This window comes from Balaenoptera physalus, assembly GCF_965194825.1.
Source record: "Balaenoptera physalus genome assembly, chromosome: 17".
NCBI classification, from domain to species: domain Eukaryota; kingdom Metazoa; phylum Chordata; class Mammalia; order Artiodactyla; family Balaenopteridae; genus Balaenoptera; species Balaenoptera physalus.
Window position 1 is genome coordinate 9133891 of NC_138895.1, and position 21078 is coordinate 9154968.

A 21078-nucleotide genomic window follows, 5' to 3' on the forward strand; every position below is an offset into this window, starting at 1 on the left:
CACAGGACAGGAGAAACCAAGAATTTGGTGACATTTTACTTCCTCATCTGTATGGTGGATACGTGGTAACCACTGCATTACTCTTTATATCTATGTAAACGTCTTAATATGTAATATTTCAAATAGATACAGTTTGAAAGAGCAGCACATAGAAATATTTGTATTCTGAAAGTTAGAGAGATGGTACGCTACCAAAAAGCAAAAAGCATAAAGCATGAAACAATTTATAAATACTTTATAAAATTCAGTAAGTGACAGCCACCTGATTCAAATTGATTTGATTCAAAGAATGGAAAACTTAAATGTTAGGTATTCCTGCAATAAACACTCACAACACAGATTTTTATTTTCATGTTAAGGGAAAGAAATTAACTTCTACGTAAAATTTACCTGTGAACCTAAGACCAATCAAAGACTTTCCAGGAGACCAATTCAGGAAAACTGAATTAAAACAGAGTGTGAAAGATAGTGTGAGAAACTGTATATTAGCAATATAATAAACAAGAACCAGAAGTTAGACACAGGAGAGAACAACAAGTCAGCACCGAGTCTGCACTAGGGAATGACAGCAAAGGCTGTCAAACCTATATAAGACATGAGAAATGGCAGCCATACAATGCTGGTGATAGAATAAGATTATTTTCTCAAGTCATATTTTCTTACTCAAAATTAAGACTGTTGCTTGCTGGCTTCCATACAGAATGAGTCACAGGGTTAAATCTGTAGGAACACATGCAGGAGAGAAATGCTGGTACCTCCCCAAGTACAGCAATAATGGTTTCCACTCTGACCAGACACCCTCCCGCCCACCACCCCCAGTCCCACCCGCGTTAGAGCACAGAGAGCCTCTACGGCACATGAGAGCAGTCATACTACAGCCAGAACGACTGGCCAGCCACCTGGAACTCACAGGGGGCCAAAGAACAGCCCCAATCCTTCAAAAGATCTTATGTCACTATCTTTTCTAAAGATTTATTCACCAAATAAAAATGCTGGAGAGGGTGTGGAGAAAAGGGAACCCTCTTGCACTGTTGGTGGGAATGTAAATTGATACAGCCACTATGAAGAATAGTATGGAGGTTCCTTAAAAAACTACAAATAGAACTACCATACGACCCAGCAATCCCACTACTGGGCATATACCCTGAGAAAACCATAATTCAAAAAGAGTCATGTACCACAATGTTCACTGCAGCTCTATTTACAATAGCCAGGACATGGAAGCAACCTAAATGTCCATCAACAGATGAATGGATAAAGAAGATGTGGCACATATATACAATGGAATATTACTCAGCCATAAAAAGAAACGAAATTGAGTTATTTGTAGTGAGGTGGATGGACCTAGAGTCTGTCATACAGAGTGAAGTAAGTCAGAAAGAGAAAAACAAATGCCGTATGCTAACACATATATATGGAATCTTAAAAAAAAAAAAAAAGGTCATGAAGAACCTAGGGGCAAGACGGGAATAAAGACACAGACCTACTACAGAATGGACTTGAGGATACGGGGAGGGGGAAGGGTAAGCTGGGACGAAGTGAGAGAGTGGCATGGACATATACACACTATCAAATGTAAAATAGATAGCTAGTGGGAAGCAGCCGCATAGCACAGGGAGATCAGCTCGGTGCCACCTAGAGGGGTGGGATAGGGAGGGTGGGAGGGAGATGAAAGAGGGAGGGGATATGGGGATATACGTATACATATAGCTGATTCACTTTGTTATACAGCAGAAACTAACACAACATTGTAAAGCAATTATACTCCAATAAAGATGTTAAAAAAAAAAAGATTTATTCACCAAGTAAGCTCAAAATTTCCTTTGAGTCTAACAGGTTATCTACAGCAAATCTGTCCTCAGGTGTCATCAATCTGATGAGAACTAAATTACACTCACCGATTTGCCATTAAAAGATATCCACATCAGCCAGAGGTAAACAAGACACACCCTTGAAAAACAAATAATATATGCAGACCAAATGCCTGAAGCACCCTCATTAAAAAATAATAATGACTGACGAGGAAATACCCCCTTGGCTCCCAGCACTACCAGGAGAAAGTGAAGTGGCTAAAGCACTCGACTCTGGAATAGGTGCCCCTACAGTGGCACATAGAGATGAAGAGAAGGAAGAAATGGACATCCTAACAGGCGTGGATGCTGGGGCAGCAGATACTGAAACACAGGAGCCGCCCTGAGCACACTCACGTCTCCTGACAGATGGCTGAGGCTTTCCCCAGAGATCTGGGTAAACTGCAGATGGGTTCTATGTACATACAGGATTTATTAAAGAGAAGTGAATTTTAAAATGTTCTGTATCTTAGTACAGAATGAAGTCAAACCACGTGGGAGATGCAGAAGTACCCAAGACACAAACTAAGTTGCATATTTTCATGATATTAAAACAGTGTGCGCGAGTAGCGTCAAAAGACTGAAATATATCTGAGCTCCAGTAACAGAAGATAGCACAGATCTGGGAGGGGTTAGAGGGTGAATCAGCAACTTGAAGGGTGATGTGCAGATGGGATACTTACACCCCCCAGAGGTAGACAGAAATGTGCCAAGTGATACTCAGAGCCCAGTATAAACATGACCTCTAAACATCCACTTAAACAGATGCTACACAATATAACAGAAAATGATTTCTTTAAATAAATCATAAAAAAGTTTCAAGCATGTAGTAGCCTGCTTCGCTCTACAGCCTTACATAGTCTGCAAAGTTTTATACTCACCTTTACCATTAGAGGTACTTTAATGAAAAATCTGAGGAACAGGAAGGCATGTAAAATTGATTTTAGGGCTATCACAACTCTGAATAATTCTTTCCGTCGGAGACCAGGATTAGAAATTTTGAGTGACCTGCCACACGGTTCTTAAATGGATACGAATCCAGGTCATCAGACTTTCCCAAACTACACTGTCTTTCTGCAGATAATAAGGTTTATTCTACTGGGACCAGAGAACGCAGGGGCTAAATTTCCAATACTAACTAAAAATAGAGTGGATAGCCCACAAGATCCTTTATCCAACTTACCCTGTTGGCAATCAGCTGAAAATCAGAACCTCTCACTTCCTAGTAATCTCTCTGAGACACACGATTTTCGAGCAAAGCTAAAGTATGGAACTCTCCTTTTACTTCCTAAGCCAAACACAGGTTGTTAAAATTGTGTTCAAGAATTCCCTCAGAATATTTTTTAGCCCTTGGTTTCATACCATCTGGCCTGGTGGTCAAAACGCTGTTCATCTGAACACAAAACAGCACACAGTTCTTACGGTGGAAGAATTATGGCCCTCCTATGTTTTCATTCTAGAATGACTACTGGAGGATTAAGCAACTGGCCCTAACTGACATTCTCTGGCTAAAGAAAGGGAATTTCACTAAGGCCTCCTCATTCAAGGGAGCCAGAAGGCAATCAGCAATGTATTGTATGTGTTAATTACTAAGTAGTCTAAGAAATACTGAAAGTAAAAAGGAAGGAAAAAAATTCTAAGTGATTAACACCCATCAAATATCTGCAAATGTATAAATTTTACAGTCTATCAATGCACTTAATTCTGAATACAATAAGCCTAAAGAAATAAGACTGCTAGGGGCCAACTCTTACTACTAAATCCAAAACCTTTTGTTAGCGATTTTGAGAGAATTAAACAGCAGTGGCCGAGCATTTTTTAAGTAGATTTCCATCAATGGTTCTGAGTGTGTACAGGGCTGATTAAATTTTAAAAACTAGTTGGTGTTACATAATCTGAAGCTTCAAACTGAAAGAGGAAAAATTGTTCTACAGTGACACCTATCGGTAAAGCATGATGTAGTAGCGCGACACTATTGGACAAAATAAACAGATGTTTCCATTCCTGTAGCAAGTTAGAAGCTACAGGGAAAGACTGATTGATACTCCAAAGAGAAAAGCTAAACAAAAACATTATACATACCAGTGTCTGTAACTACAAAATAAGTCCCAAAGTACATCATTATCCCTTTTAAACAAGATTTTCAAATCAATAAATCTGAAAGAGGTTTCCCTTGGCCTCAACTGGCCATGCAAGTCAAGATTTTATATGCAAGTTAAAGGTAAAATGTCCAATTTACTCATGTTTCTTTTATATTTTAAAGAATAAAACTGGAAAAGGTAAAACTGAGCTCTGCAAAAAACTAGACATTTAATGTTTTCAATTTAAGTTGAAGAGTTAATCAAAAAACAGACACCTGCTTTAAAAATCCAAGTGTTATGTAAAGCCCCAAAGTCAGTTTCAAAGCACCACTTTTGAAAAAAATGACCACTAAGATAAACAGAAGTCCAGATAATCACATTTTCCCTAAAATGCATGCTTCAAAGGACTGGGTCCTTTTTCCACTGTACTTTCATGCACAAATTTAAGAAATAATAATGTTTAATGTGACCAACGTCATCATCAACTTCAAACTCTCAATGCAAAACATCTCAAAAAACACACTATTTGAGCCCACGCACTTCTTCTCAAACTAAGATTTTCAAATATACTGTTTCACACATAATTTTAGTAAAAGCAAAGTTAATCAGTGGTATGACAAAAGGTAAGACTTTTCTTAAATAACTAGGTGTAATATGCCACAGATAGCCAGAAGGAAACTTAAAAGATAATCTACTTTAAGATTTCCATAAAATCTTATAAAATTAGAGAACCTAAAGTCCAGTACTATAATATAATGATCAAATAAGAGAAAACCTGGGTTTAGTCTTGGATCACCCATTAACTAGTTGGGTTTCCAAGAAGTACATAACCTTTAATGAGCCAGACAATCTTTCTGGGCCTCACCGTAACACCACAGCTAAAATTTCTTCAGCTTCTCTGATTTCCCCAGCACATGGGATTGACTTGGGCATCAATGTCTACACATCAGTGACCCAATAAACACAGCAACAAAAGAGAAGTGGCTCGATCTTTCCGGTATACCCTACTATAAGAAACCAACATAAATAGAATCACACTTTCACACTGCAGTGTAACTGTTTACAACTCCGAGAATCCTCCTCACCATCTTCAGTGCCTTCCACCTGGCACACAGTCAGAACTCACCATTTACTCAAAAAAATAGCTGTGGAAAAAGAATGCTCATTATGTAACACGCAACACTCCGATACCAACTCTCTGTTTGGAGATTTTTCTGGTAATACAGATACTTCTCTCTTTTACATGTTCTCTTTTATACACTATGTCTGTTTCATGACAATTATAGAATCGATGTGTAAAATACTTGAAAGGCTGTAGATCCTCAAATACAGACAGAACTTGCTCTAAAATGCCTGAATATGAAAGTTGGAATATATTCATTTAGGTCCTAACATTTCCTAAATGTATTACCTACCTGTTAAAACTGGTTTAGTTCTTGAACCACTGGGGGTGGGAATATAATACACACTTCCTAATACTTCCTAATTCCCACCAACAACAGGCCACATAATGAAGCAACTGCTTCAGATATAGTTAAACCACTCTACCCACGACTGCAAAGGACAAAATGGAACAAAGATGTGCTTTCCTTGTAAACAGCTACGGAAAACTTTTGAAAACAATTAACATTAAAGTCTTGTTTATCAGCTTTCTCTGCTTGGTGCTTAAGCTGTCCAATGGGCTCTTCTCATTTAGAAACTTTAAAAAGGGTAGCCAGAGCTGCCTGAGACAAGTGCATCTACCCGTCTGCCTGTTTAAGTCAACTGACTGGCATTTAAGGGCAAGTGGCAAAGGAACACAAACTTTTACTTACGCCAAAGGTAAATTAACATGCTTGTTTTGAAATTCAAACTGTACTTTTTCTCTACAAATATTAGTTCTCAGAGTGTAAATTTATGCAATGATTTTAACTGCACTACCATTTAAATTTATTCATCCACTAATCAAATAATTTATTGAGCAATTATTAAGGGCCAGACCCACTCTAAGAGTTGGGAATAGGGGTGAACAAGGAGTGAGTGAGACAGGAAGACAATACACGTGAAAATAAATAATGTCGGACAGTGGTAAGTGCCACTTAAAAAACAGTTCTTTAAAGTATGACTATAGTATTCTGATTTACTTTCTTGATACATATAAATACATTACTTGCAGACCTCAGGAAACAAGGAATCTAAAATCATTTCAAAAAAGAAAGTTTACAGCTCACATTCAATACACATGTGTATAGCAGTTTCAATATCCTAAATATGAGTCAAAGGAAGTATAAAAGAAACCGAGAACCACTGAAATATGAGATGAAACAGATTTAAAACATCTGTTCTCCCTCTTTCCTGGATAAGCCCATGGAAGAGAAAGGTGAATATCCATAGATTTTTTTTAAAAGACAAAGGGAGAAAATAGAGAAGCTCGCCCAGTATTCGTACCATAAGAAAGCTACGTAAAAGCAAAAACATCTAAGATAGTCTTCGAGAACATTCGAATCACTCCCACACACTCACCCCTGCAGCCCTCATAGAATATTCTCCTTTGAGTTGCTCTTAAAAGCTGCTGGTTTGGCAGGAACTTATTTTCTCTGACTTTGGCTCATTTCCAAACTCCCCAAAATACGCACGGCAAAGGTAAATTGTTTCTCTTACTCCCATCACCAATCACACGGCAAGCCAAGAAAGAGTAGATCAATACGATCTCCATCTCGGCTGCGCACTGCAGGTGAAGGACCGGCCGGGAAGGGGTTCCCTGGCGTGACCAACCCGAGGCCGCGGACCCCAGTCGGCCCGGCCCCTCCAGCCCGCCCGCCAGGCCCACCGAGCGCGGCCTCCGCCCCGCGGCCAAAGGAGGAACGACGCGGAGGATGGAGGAGACGCTCCGCAGCATCTGGGACGGTGGACCCGCAGCGCCCGCCGCCCGGGCCCCATCCCCAGGGCCGGCCCCGGCCCCCGGCCCCGGAGCGCCTCTGACCTCTCCGGGCCCCGGGGCTGCTGCTGCCGCCGCTGGTGCAGCTGCTCGGGCTGCTGGAACTGCTGCTGCTGCTGCTGCTGTTGCCGCCGCCGCCCTTGGCATTCTTGCGCGGGGCCATGGCGCGCACCGCTGGAGCAGGCGAGGGGTGGGGGGCTCCCTCAGGGCGTGGGGGACGCGGGCGGCGCGGGGCGCGCTGACTGCGGCGGGCGCTGCAGCGGGTGCGGGCTGCGGCTCCTGCAGCCGCGCGGGTGTCTCAGCACCGCCCGCAGCGCCTCTCAGGACTTTGGCCCGCGTGCCTCCTGCGCACGCCCGGCCCTCGCGTGCGCCGAGCCGGTGACTGCCCTCCCGACGCGAGAGCGCGCCGCTCTCCCGCCCCTAGGCCACGCCCCTTCTCGCCTGAGCCCCGCCCCCTCCCCGTCGGCGGAAAGCTGAGTGACGGGACATGAAGCCAATCACAAGGGTTCCTATGAGGGGGGCGGAACCCGGCCGCGCTCCCCCACCCGCTACAGATTTAGGGCTGTTCTGGCGCGACGCAGCCGCCTGCGAGCGCGAGCTGCTTTCGACTTTCCAGTCTGTCCCGGTCCTTTGGAACGTGGCAGACGTGGAAGGCGAGACGGCTCTCGCGAGCGTTGGCGGACCCTGTACGATCGGGATGGGGCGGGGCGCAGGGGGCGGGGCGCAGGGGGCGGGACGGGCGGCACGTGTGCAACGTCTGGACAGAGCCCACCTCCTCCTGGCCTTTCACCTGGAATTTTGTTCATGTCCCACGTCTCTATGCACACAGACGCCAAGGGATGCAACCCCCCCCACTTCTTGCGAAAAAAATTGTATTTCGTCAGTATTAATGTTAGGACATTTCTGAAATGGTGATGTTAGGACTAATTAAATGCTTAAGCCATAAGCAGTTGATCTGTTCGGTTTTAAACCAGGACTTCACTTCGTTTGTGCCATCAGCATTTTCAAACGATCTTAGTTAAGAGGTGCAAATGTAAATGTAAAACAAAACTTCATTTTCTTGCCCTGCAGGAAATTTCTGTCTGAAATCTCTGTCCTCCGGGCTGCCGTCTACGTTCCTCTTCCCGTTCCTCTTCCCTTGATGTCGCCAACCGTGGGTCCCCCGTGCAGTCGCAGATTTCCTGGGCCTTCAGCTGCTTCTGAATTCCACACATGGTCTTAAAAATATCTGGGTCCCTGGATGAGCCAGACGGGGACTTGAGGTCAGGGACGTCATCATCATCTTTTAGTGTCGCCAATTGCCAGCACAAGGCCTGGTGCGTAACAGAGAAGCCAGACATGCTTGGTGATTTGATACATTTCTGGTAACTGCTTAACACCTTGCCCCAATTCTTGACCATGTTTCCGAGCACCGCCTGGGAGTGTCTCAAGAGGGCAGAGGAACTAGATACATGGTTGCAGAGTGGCATCTGCTTTTATTCCTCTTCTCTAGCCCTGCCACCCCGCATTGGCAGGTCCCTGGCCCCATCCGCCTCTTCTGATTCACAGAAGCCCACCGAGGGTTGTGTTGCATCATTAGGAGAAGGCCTCTCTCTGCTTTTTGTGAAATAATGGTAGATAGTTACCAAGGTAGAGCAGGGGCAGGGAAGCTCACAGAGTTTTTACTAAAGCAGCTCTTTCAGCTTTTAGCTTACCATCTCCTTCTGCCTTCACACAGCTTTTCCCCCTACAGGCCCCCTTATCAATGGGAGGGGAGAGCTGGGCTAAGAGACAAATCTAAGTGAAAGAACTTAATATAAAATAATAATGAGAACTAAGTTGAGAAAACAATGCTCAAGATATTTGAACTCAAATTCTGACAAAACCCTTCGTTGTGTACCTTTTTTAGGGATGAGGTAACTCAGGCCCAGAGAGGTTACATAAAGTAAGGAGATCACAGAGCTAGTAAATGATGGAGCAGGGATATGAACTCAGTCCATCTGGCTCCACAGTGTATGGTCCAAATTATCCTTCCAGGACAAGGCTTAGTTTTGAGCAGAGAATGTCTTGCCGGCTCCTTTTTCTCTTAGCAGATTTCTCCCAGAAGCTGGTCCTACCTGCAAAGATAGGTCTGAAAAAAACCTGATGGTGGGTACTCAACAAGGTCTACCTCTTTAAGGAAATCAAGTTTCATTGGTAACTGACTCCACAATGTCGTGAAGTGATGTTTTGCTCCTGCATTTCCAGAAACCAAATTTGGTACCATTGAGAAGATACATAGCTGTGTATCTTAGTACCAGGCCAAAGTAGAAGCTTTGTAAATACAGATCACAGGAAGTTAGAGGTTTCCTGACTTCCTCCTTCTAATGCAAGAAACAGTTACAATGACATTTATACACTCAGTATTATAAAATAAAACTTATAACAATATTCATGACATTAGATACTGTCAGTTACACACAATTTAGTTTCAGGGACTAAACTCTCCCAAGCGAAGTGCCAATATTATACGTTTTACATCTGTTTTACTTCCCTTTTTATGAGCATTAAAAAACACAAAGCTTACCTTGGATCCATGAATCTCTTTACATAGGGCCTTTTCTCAGCATTGGGATGGAGAAGATTAGGAAGTCAAGTTACCTCCTAAAGTAAACAAAAGGTCAAAGGTCTCTTGTTAGCCTATCCTCATTTTTGTGATTTCTGAGTAAGCTATGAATGAACCCTGCGTGAAGCAATGTTAAAAGGACCATAAAGGCAAGACTTAACTAGGACAATGTATTAAAATACTAATTTAAGAGAGCTTTTGAACTAGGCCAAATGTGCCTTTCAGATATTTCCATAAACTTTCCATTGGCTTCACCACTGGGATTTCCAAGTGAGAACTTGAGGACTAGATTTGTCCTAGTTGTTTTTTTTTCCCCTCGTGTTGACCCTTCACAACCTCCAGTTAAATGCTTTCCAAATTAAGTATTTCTAGACTTATGTATACCTACTAGAACACTGTTTTAAAGTTGCATTCTACCTGCTTCCTAGAAAGTGGCTCTCATTTGTAAGCAGTCTTCCTAAATGAAATTTTATTATTGCAAACTAAAAATGAGTATTTCCCTGTTTTTATTTTTCATAGTAAATTCTTCTCTAGTGGAAAAAATGAATTTCAACTGATCGTGATGATTCAGTTGTGTGTTTTCATTTTACATTAGTAGAATGTGTTGCAATGAGGGCCATGTCGGTAAATACAAGAACGCTTTTAAAGCATTTTGTACTCAAAGGGTTCCCAAAACAATTATTCCCGTATGAGTTGTATCTCAACAAGTAAATGAACTGGCATTTTCATCAAACAGCTTGACCTTATATTACTAGAGAAAAAATAAACCTGGCTAGTATCTGTATCATAAATACATAGAATGAATTCATATAAGAAGAAGTAATTTTAAAATCTAGTCAAAAATAGATTAGAATTGGAAATACTGTGTTATAATATGGAAAAATAACCTGAAAACATATTAGCTAAGAAACCTATAGTTCCTTTTTTCATTTCAATTCTTTACATTTTCTATCAGGATTGGTGGTACTTAGTGCCAAATTCTCTTCGTAAAAAATAGCATTTAAGTAATAGCTGTTGCTAGGTCTTAAGTTTCCTAGTCTAGGGAACTCATAGAATTAATTGATTCTTCTTATATTTCAAAATTAATGCCAGAAAGAAATTAAGCATGGAGAAAAATCAAATAATTAGAGAATAACTACTGATTATACGTATGGCAATTCTACGGTATATAAAAGGAAATATTAATGTGATTTAGGAGTCTTTAGAAAGCATTGGAGAAGTGAAGAAAAGAAAAGGAAAGTGGAAGAATCTCAAGGATTCAATTTATCTGCAAGGTAATTTTACTTAAACTATATTTGCCTGAAGGATCTAATAGCGTGTGTGTGTGTGTGTGTGTGTGTATAACTAATATAATAATTTCTATGTCTTTCATGAAAACCATTCTCTTGAGCTGGAAACAGGTCCCTTATTCAAAGAAAAGTATCCTGAAACTAGTTTCTAGGGTCCTGCAATTTCATCAAGTCTAGCTACATAAAGCAGATGTATTTGCCTTATAATAAATATGTTATTACAATATGCAACTTGAATCAATTAGTCAACTTAAATTCTTGATACTTGATGGGAAATCATGCATATCCTACATATAATTATTATTGGCTCAGTCCTTTTTATTTTTTATTTTGAAGTAGAAAAGAATAGCTTCATCGCTTTGCCCAGGCAAAGGGGGCCACAGCTGGCTAATGTCCTCAAAACTGTGTGTCCCCGGCTCAGTCCTTTTTATACTGACATTATTCTGACTTGAATCTATTCTGCAATTTCATAAGCACATGATAAACATTACTTGGCCTGTACCAAAAAATAAATCCTAAGAAACTTTGCCAAAGAACTTGCTAGCATGGAAATGTGTCTCTTTGTATCACCACAACCAGATTTTATTCACCTAAAGACCACTGCCAATATATTTGGAATTCTACAGTATTTCTTTACTTTAAGAAGTATGAAATCCATTACTTTTAAAAATGGTTAATTGTTTAGTGTTATATTGTGACTCTATGCTAGTAGACCTGAATATTTTCTAATTCTTCATGGAACCGCTTCAGTGCTGACTTCATCACTTAATGAACTCATTTCTCTATTGGCAAATTCCTTTGAATTAGAGACAGAGACACCAGTACTCTAGATGTTCACTGAAGCTACTCCTCCCAGCACCGGAAAGCATAGTAGTCTAGTAAAACAGTGAAAATCATTTCCAAGGGGCTGTCTCACAAAATATATGATTCTATTTTCTCTGCTTCTTTATGGCATCCACATTGCACTTAGTTTTTCTAGCTCCAACTCAAAAGAAGAATTGAGGAATGCAGCTACCCAAAGGTATCCTTCCAGAAGCAATTGTTTAAACACCTAAGTGCAGACATTTTGATCGTTTAGACATATTCCAAGAGATATTTTTTTTAATTCTCTTTCTCAAATTTGAGGAAACGGAAATCAAATGTGGAAAGCTTGATATAGTGCTTAGGCGTCTGTAAAAATAGAGTCACAAACAATATTTAGGAAACTACATGTAGGGTACAGACCAGGGTGAGGACTACGCTGCCCTCATCTGTGTGTTCCTGGTGACCTGGGCAGTGTCTTGCGCAGAGCAGGTATTACGTAAATGTTCGCACCTCAGGCTCTTTGCACCTGCTGTTTCTCTGCCTGAGGGATGCTTTCACCACACAGATCAGAGGACCACAAGACTTTACCTGACACCCTCTTGCTTTAGCCCCAAGCCCTACTGTACCTCTCAAGCTGAACTGTTCTTGGTGAGCACTCCACGTGTGGGTATGAAACGGCTAGCCTTTAAAACACTGGGAAGCTACAGGTAAGGACTTGTATTTTATAGAAATGCAAAAGAAGAAATGTAAGATGAATGCCTTTTGGACAAAAGAAGAAGTCTTTTCAAGTAGCATGCAACCCAAAATGTTCTTTATTTTCTTAAAAATAAGTGGGGCTTGCCCATTTAGCATTCTCCTGTCACACAACTGTGGGCAGGCGTAAACAGCAAAAGAAATTAAGAAGCAAGCCTAGGAAGAGAAGGAACCATTGTATGAAGCTGTGCAGTCATCACTTAGGAAATCCAGTAGCCTGAGGTAGAGAACTATATTCAATGAATACCTACTTAAAATGTGAAATCTGACCAATTATAAGCAGATAAACTGGCAACTCTCTACATTTAGAATGAGAACTTCAAAATAATGATGGGACTTCCAAATCAGGCTAGCATGGGACAGAGAAGAAAATCGGTGAATGACAGAAAACTAGATGGAAAAGAAAAGTTTATCCTATTAGCCAAGTTTGCCTGGGTCATTGTTTGTTTGTTTGTTTTCACTTCCACCTTAGAAGAAGTTGGCTCTAACACCAGAATTGTGCACAGTACTATGGAGAGTGGTTAGACATGTGTGCCTGTACATTAAGAATTTGGTCAGTCTCACATAGGTTATTGTGTACTGTCAGTTCAGGTTTTCAACTAATCCTTAAAAAAAGAAAGCCAAGTCTCAAGTTAAAAGGATCACTTCAAGTACTAAAGATCTATCACTAGACTCATTCGACTCAAATTCAGGTTCTCAGAAGAAGCAGATCTTATAAGCAGCAATGCTTACTGAATTATGCTTATTCAAGTCTAATTTCGGCTGTGTGTACAGGCAGTTGTACAGGAAGGGTGACCATCGTGAAGTGATGTGATGTCCCCCCCTACTGTCTTACCATCATTTGCCTCAAAGCATCAAGGAAAGATGTGGGAGATCCCCCTGCCCCTTCCTTTTCTGCTATTCTCCAGTGACCCTCCCCCTTCAGAGCTGCCCGTGATGGTGCAATGATAACTGCCATTCACTCTGGTGCAGATGTTGGCACACAGGAAAAGGGGGGCATGCAGAGTGTGGGTGCCAGCTGCTCCCTTACCCCCTGGCCTTTTCTCCCCGACCTGTCAACAAAACAGGCCTAGATATTTTCAGCCTGGGAGGTGCTGTGGACTCAGAGCTAAAATGCTTTCCATGGCTGAGGCTTAGAAAGCAGGTGAAAAGTCCTGGAGTTATCGGGAAGAATCTCCACAGAGCAACCGAAAGCCCTTCCTCCTCCCGGACCCACACTTGGGACTCCGAGGAAAAATACAAGGTGGGAGGGTGGAAGGATGGCAGATTCAGCATGACTGGCAAAAAAACTGGCCTGCCTCTGGCTCAGATCTTATAGAATAACAGCTCTGCAAATAAATAAGGCACCATGCCAGGGACTGGCCAAAAATATTTTCTACTGGGAGTCGGGGGCACGGAGCCTTACAGCAGTCAGCAGTGCCAGTGAAGCATGAGTGATGCGATCCATCTCTGGGGCCCATTGCTCTCCCCACTTAGAAGCCCTCACTCCAGGCCAGGTATCCCTCTTCTCAGTTATTCTAGCAGGAGTGGAGGGGGGTTTCTTTCAGTCGTCACCATAAGCAGGTTGTCATCAGGTTGTGTTCCCATCTCAACACTGGACCACAGGGCCCTACACATAGTAGGCTGGCCGTCGGGTCATCGGGGGCTCACGGAACAGCATTTTGTGGTACCTTCTCTAAGCTTCCATGCTCCAAAAGGATTACCGGTCCCCAAGGCCGTAATTCTGCAGCTGCTCTGAACAGTTTTCAGTTGTCTCCTAGACGGCCAAAAGCTGGAGCCAGAACCTGGAGAGGGAAGTAGCATCTTCCCTACCCTTCGCGGAATCAGTCCAGTGACGTGACTGATGCGTGGTTTCCCCACGCGGTGTCTGCCCCTCCCCCGCCGTTTGCTTACTTCCCCGTCCCGCCCAGAGAGCCCCGTACAGTGAGAAGTGCTGTAAAGAAGGTCTCCGAGGTTCACGTCTTCACCTGTGGATCTTTGGACCACAGTCACTATCAGTCCTTTTCTTCTGAGATAACAGGGAGCGGAGCCACCGGAGACCCGAGGGCAAAGCTTCCTCTCCACCTCCGCATCCCCAGCGCGCTCTCCCGGAGATGCGGGATCTTGGCATCCAAGGCCTTCCTCTCTCCGTGGTCCCCTCCTGGGTGACCTGGAAGGCTTTGGAAGAATGGGGAGCAGGACTTCCGACGACACTTGGGGGAACTTAGCTGGCTGCCTGGTAAGCAGCAAACGCGCTCATTGTGTCCTTCATTTTGAAGCGGGTGCTTCAGTTCCTCGGATCGACATCCTGCTATTTTCGGAACTGTACAGGCCAGAAAAGATTTGGACATTTGCTAATAGGGTAACACATGCTTCAGGGGTTTTATTTCCCTGCAGTGTTTGAGATTTTGGCAGTTTGCCATATAGACATTGACAATATTGCCAGGGCTTTATCTTTTAGTATTGTGACCTTTTTCTTGAAAGCTAATTTTGATGGGAGGACAAAATATGAAGATCTGAAGATCTGCGTGGAGGAAGGGGCCAGAATAAAGGGTCAAGGACAGATGAGGTGGAAAATGCTATTTTTTTGTAAACATCAGCAACTGTTTCCCTATTCTTACGTAAGTTAGGCATCCAATTAATTGTTTGTCCTTAGAGTAAGAAAAGTATATTTTTTATAAGATAACTATTTTTTTAAAATGTAGTTATAAAATATAGTTATATTTTTATAGTTATAAACTGTATAGTTTATACTGTATTTTATAGTTATAAACTGTCATATTGTTAACTATATAGTTATCTTATAAAAGATAACTATATTTTTAAAGTACTACTTAAATGACTAGTTTTAAAGATATTGATAAGATAACTATATATTTTTTAAAGTACTATTCAGATAATTTGAGAAACTTCCCACATTCAAAAACTAAGGGAAATCTTATTTCCCAAATTCTACTAACATTTCCTATCTTCTCACTTGTAACTTTGGCATTGTGGCCTTTTAAAATTTTGTCCTTGACATTTACATGAATAAGCTTTTCCACCATCTTCATTGCTGCTTTTTGTACGAGTTAAAGCTGTTCAGGTTACAAATGAGATTTGCTCCCAGTTTCTTAATTCTTAAATAATGGCATCGGCCCTAACCATTTCCAAGGACACTGAATGTGTTCATCTATAATCACAGAATATTAACAGTTCTATTCAAAATTTAAATGTGTACCCACCAAATTTCACCTTGTGAAATGACTCATTTTCTGTATACTTTACTGCTGAGATTGTGTAATTAAGGAAATGCTAACTCTCATCCCAATTAAAGGCTGGAACCTTAGGATAAAGGAGACAGGCTTGTGCAAGACCCTTTCATATTCTAATTCCGAAACACACAGATATATCTATTCCCTGATTGAAGTCAAAACTTTATGCCTCCTGAAGACATTTGAGTGACAAGGGAAAAGAACATTTAACTAGGAGTGCCACAAGTCCAGTTCTGCCTCTAACTGGTGCTGTGGAGCCCCAAGAAATTCCCTTGGCCTCTCCAGGCTCCCTTATCTCATATGTAAATGGTAGGCTGTCATCATGAAGCCTGTCCACCTTCATCATCTGATGAAACCTATGGAATTTCATAAGAAACATTCTCATAGCCATAAAGTTTTCTAGTCAATTTTAGGGATTCATGTACCTAAGGTTAAGAATATCTGCACAGACAGATAAAGATCCTTTTACCTCTTGCTTTCTATGATGTTAAGCCTTGGGAGCTGCTAGTGGGACTGGTTTCTTACATTTTCTTAGTCTATTCACAGGGTTGATGGCTGAGGATGAGAAATGGCATCTTGTATCCATGGCAACTGTGAATACTCTCAACTAGTCTGTGAAGATAATGCTTAAGACATCTACATAAGATAAAAATGTGGTTGACAGTGGAAGGATCCAATTACTGGTTCAGTGGATTTACTTAGTTTGACTGCCTTTTGCACTAGATGGAACTTTTCTGGAGCCTGCAAGGAGATACTTAAAGAGAAAGTCCCTTGGAAACTAGAAAGTGCTTTACAGATGTAAGCAATTGTTTCCTTTTCATTTTTTATGACAGATTTTATGACAGATAAAGAGCATAAAATTTTGCAATAGCAATATCCCTATATGCCCAGCTTTGGCCAAGCTCATTAACTAACCTGCTGGATCTAGGGGAAAATAATCTGCTCTAGCTAAATGTTACTAGGGACTTTTGAAGAAATATAAAATTGGTTAACAGTATGACTTCTTTGCTTTTGTCTCACTGTGAACTTTCTTTCCTTCTTTAAACATTTCTTGACCTCTTGAAATGCCAGATACTACCCTGGGAGCTACAGTACAAAGCAGGTGTCATTTAATTCCCTAGTGCCTGAGTTAGCCTATATTTTGATGTCAAAAAGGTCTAACGTTGGCGATTTCATCTACTTCCATCCGTACATACACTGTGCAGCCCATTCTACAGAGTCAACCGAGTGCCCATTTCCTGCCAGTTACTATACCAAATGCACATGGACTTGGTCATAAAGGAGCTTGTGTGGTTTTGGAGGGAGAGAGACACACACAATGACAATCACAACAGAGTGTGCTGCCTTCTTCTTCTGCCTGAAAAGATGGGTGGGCAAGAAGGCAGGGAGGGCAGGATGAGTCAGCTACCAGGGGTCCATGCGAACCACAGAGAAGTCAGGACTCCAGGGCTGCAGATGTCTTCAAGGGCATACTGGTCAACCTCTTCATTTTACAAATGAGAAAATTGAGTCTCAAAAAGTGAGAGTGATTTGCAAAGGTTGAATAATCAGTTAACACAGGACTAGAACTCAGGGCGCCTGACAGCATACCTTCTCAGCAAGGGCAATGTTGCCTCCAATGGGGGGGAAATTGGTTCCTGGGGGCAAACAAATTTTTAGATATTACAATGGTCACCTCCAAAGGGCCATACTACATAAACACATATCTGTGGTATTAAATCTTCATGGGGTGGAGGGATGGTTACAGAAAAATATCTAAAAAGGCTTCTCACAGGGTAGGGGACAATTGTTTTTTTAAAAAAGTTGACTTCACTGTGGTGGTTTCATGGATATTAAGTCAAAACTCATGAAACTGTATATATTAAATAAATGCTGGTTTTAACATATTTACACTTCAATGAAGCTGTTAGAAAATGTTGAGAAACACTGCCTTACAGCCAGAGTACTGTTCTTTCTGCTACTTTGCATCACAAACTGAGAAATAAAGATCCTGCTACATTGAAACCTCATCTTTACTCCTTGGTCCTGGATGTTATTTTATTGTCTAGCTTTCTTTCTTTCCATTTATTCTCCATTTTCTCTTTAGTTCTTTTTTCCTACCGTCCAACCATTACAATCTATGAAGGCTAATTTGTTGTTAGTGAACTACTTATGTTCAGGCACTATGCACTCTGATATGGCTTAACTAATACTGCAAAACTTATGAAAATGAACAGATGTAGGAAACACAATCCCTTAACTTCTTTAACTTTATTCTCTAAAACCAAATCCATATTTAGAAACCAAATTCATAAAAGCATCCTAGTTTATTGGAAAAACATTTTATAGTTATACATATAATAGCAGACATTAATGAGGAATGAACATTCACTATGTGATTGTTACCTGATTTTTACAAAACAAAGGAATTGAGGTACCAATTACTCAAGGTCACACTCTCATAGTCAGGACCACATATCTAATAAGTGGCAGGTTCAAGATCTGCACCCTGGCAGTCTAGCTCTAGAGTACAAGCTTTGCCCTCCATGCTACACTAATGATTATGACCCAAACTTGGAGGCAGTCTGGGTAGTTGCACAGTTGAGTTCTTGTTTCCTTGGTAATGTTAATATAGGGGGATTATGAGCCAATTCCTGAGGTTATCTATATATGTATTTCCAGGAGCTTGGAAATTTTAAGGAGATGGAATAGCAATGGAATGGGGTCGGGTGGGATGATAACGGACCTGACACAAAGGTGTAGTTAAGAATTCTGAAGAGAACAGACAAAACCATGCTGGGAAGTTGATATATGTGCTTTGGAGGTCATAAGTTAAGAGCAGTTACAGAACAGAAATTTTCAAGCACGGCTAATGTTGAACTAGCTGTTCACTAGTAACCTTGCAGAGAAGCAGCCATGTGGTCTATGTCCTGGTGAGAAGAAATGTGGGACCACTCAGGACCCCTGTCCAAGGTCCTACTTGTCTCCATTAAAGGTTGCATGTCAGTTAGGGTCCCACGAGAGGCAGACACTAAGACACAGTCAGACATGCAGGAGGTATATTGAGGGAAACACGTGTGAAGGATGAAGGGCTAGAGGGCAGGTGGAGACAGGGAGCTCCTTCAGCCTGTGATGCAGTCTGACTCTTGTGCATGGAGACAGAAAAGGAAAGATGACTGGGTAGAAATAGTCATAGGTTGTTCAGAGCAGCTCTGAGAAAAATCTCAGCCAGGATTCCAATGGGAATCCCCAGCAGAGTTTGACCTTTAGACGTCAAATGGCCCAGCGCTAATACCCCTGCCATGTCTTGGCTTGGGAGGAATGGCCTCTATGTAAATGCCACAGCAAATCCAAAGGTGTGGCAGCCAGAGCCCTTGGCACACCGAGCTCCTCACGGCAGCATCTCTTGAAGGGCAGTCTGCGTGGTGCATCTCCATGACCACCACAGGCACTTACTCCGGGCCATTTTCAAACACCTCACACAGTAGGTGTCATTATCGCCACTGAAAGATGGAGAAACATGCTCAGAGAGGCTAAGCAAATTTCCAGAAGTCACACTGCTTGTAAATGGTTGAGATAGAACTTGAACCAAAGTCTTTCTGTTTCCGTTCAAACGTATTTTCTTTAGGATATCTAAAGCTTTATTGAGGTCTTAACAAATTCTTAAAAGTAGGCAAGGGAAGGAAGCTTTGCATTACCACAGGGCATAAGGGGAGAAGTCTCAGAGCATATAATTTCATGGATAGCATACGGGACGTTAAACAAATTAGCAGAAACTGGATGTGATCAACTTAAACATTCTTGGATTTAAAATTCATGGTTTTAATCATCTGTGAGGTTTAAACAGAAGCCTGGTTTATAACTTGAAAGAATTTCAAATGTTACTGATTCATACAGTTGAGTATATTAGGTATAGGCAAGCTGATGCTACTGAATGATCTACTTAGCTCCTGAGAGAGGCTCCCAGCTCACTTAGCAATCTTGTTGTGACTTGGCTTTCTTATGCTGAGTCATCCTCCCATGTTCAGAAACCAATTTTCACCTAGTGAGGTGAAACCAATTCTATTTCATTTTGAAAAGCGGCCAAAAAAGAAACTACTGCTGATGCTGAGGATGGAAGTGAAATGCCTAAAAAAATCCTTAGCTAAAAATGAAAATTTCTGGATAAACTAGAGTGCAGTGTCAAATTCTAGTGTGGAGCAGGCACACCCTGAATGGGTACACTTTGTGGTCTTACGGAGCAATAAGAAAAGGACATTTATGACATTTCAAGAGCGTTCTCTGGCCTCAGCCATAACTGTTCTCAAGCAAGAGAGAGATCTTTAAGGGACCAAAAGGAAGAGGCCACTATACTGTATTTTATGGGAAAAATCATAGGTTATGGTGGTATTTATGAATTTGGGGGATTCCTGAAAGTCCTCTACTTACCTCAAAAAAATGTTAAGGTCAAGCATCTGCTACATCAGGTCTTCTTGATTTCTCATTAGACACCTGCCACTCCCTCAGTGTTGTCTATTTCAGAAAATGGCACCATGGTTCACCCAGTTGCCCAGGCTCTAAACTCAGCCTCTACCTGCGTGCTCCTGTTTTTCTCACATTGCTCATTTAATTCATCGGCAAATTCTTCCGGCTCTAAATTGGACATGGATTCCGTATCACAGTTCGTCTCAACCAAGTCTACCACAGCTAGTCCTTCCCAAACTACCAGCATCTCCTGGAAGATGGTGCTCCAGTTTCTGCAGGTACCCTCCACAGAAAGTACCCCCTGCAGCCTCCTGGGTGACTGTCAGAAAGTATAAGCCAGATCGAGGCAAACAACAAAAAGCCTTCAGTAGCTTTCTACCTGGTTTAGAATAAATCAGTATCCTGTTCATGGCCTCTAAAGCCACACGTGATCCAGCTCCTGGCTTCCCCTCTGACTTTCTCTCCTCCCCTGCTCACTCACTCTGGTTGGCTTTTCTAAAAATGACAAACATGATCCTACCTCAGGGCCTTTGCACTTGCCTGCAGGTCTATAAGGCCCCTCTCCTCTCTTTCTTAGGTCTCTATTCAGAGGTCACCACCACAAAGAGCCCTTCCCCGACACATCTGTGACCTTTCACCCTGGCAATCTCTACTTTCTTGTCCAGCTTTACTTTTCTCCATGGTGTTCGTTGCCATAACATTACACTATATATGTGTGTATCTTTCTTCTTGTGTATTTATTCATTATCTATCTCCCAACATGGGATTATAAGTTCCAGGAGAGCAGAGAACTTGCTTCATTTCTGCTGTCCCTCTAACACCCACAACGTGTGGCACATAGTAGGTGCTCAATAAATATTTATGGAATAAATGAATGAGTATCTGGATAATGTGTGTCCTGCCTTTCATAGTCATTTAGAATATGAAGACACTAGAAAGGAGATAGCACAACGTGTGGCACATAGTAGGTGCTCAATAAATATTTATGGAATAAATGAATGCGTATCTGGATAATGTGTGTCCTGCCTTTCATAGTCATTTAGAATAAGCAGACGCTAGAAAGGAGGTAGCACCTGTGGAAGACCATGGTGGGCTTGGTTAGAGATTCCAGTCCCATTTCTTGT

General features: G+C 41.7%; 1 protein-coding gene across 13 annotated transcripts in view; it reads right to left on the reverse strand.

The window, feature by feature from the left end:
* The window catches only part of ASPH (aspartate beta-hydroxylase), a 262991-nt gene extending 255716 nt beyond the window's left edge, over positions 1-7275 (reverse strand). For 2 of the 13 annotated variants that reach the window (XM_082433630.1, XM_082433621.1), the window contains exon 1: positions 6894-7264. In XM_082433630.1, coding sequence (XP_082289756.1) covers positions 6894-7011 — 118 coding nt within the window. In that variant the 5' untranslated portion in view covers positions 7012-7264. Of the gene's footprint in view, positions 1-6893 lie in introns of all 13 variants that reach the window. The other 11 variants (XM_082433629.1, XM_082433626.1, XM_082433633.1 and 8 more) reach the window with 9 other exon arrangements.
* Between the last annotated feature and the right edge of the window lie 13803 nt (positions 7276-21078).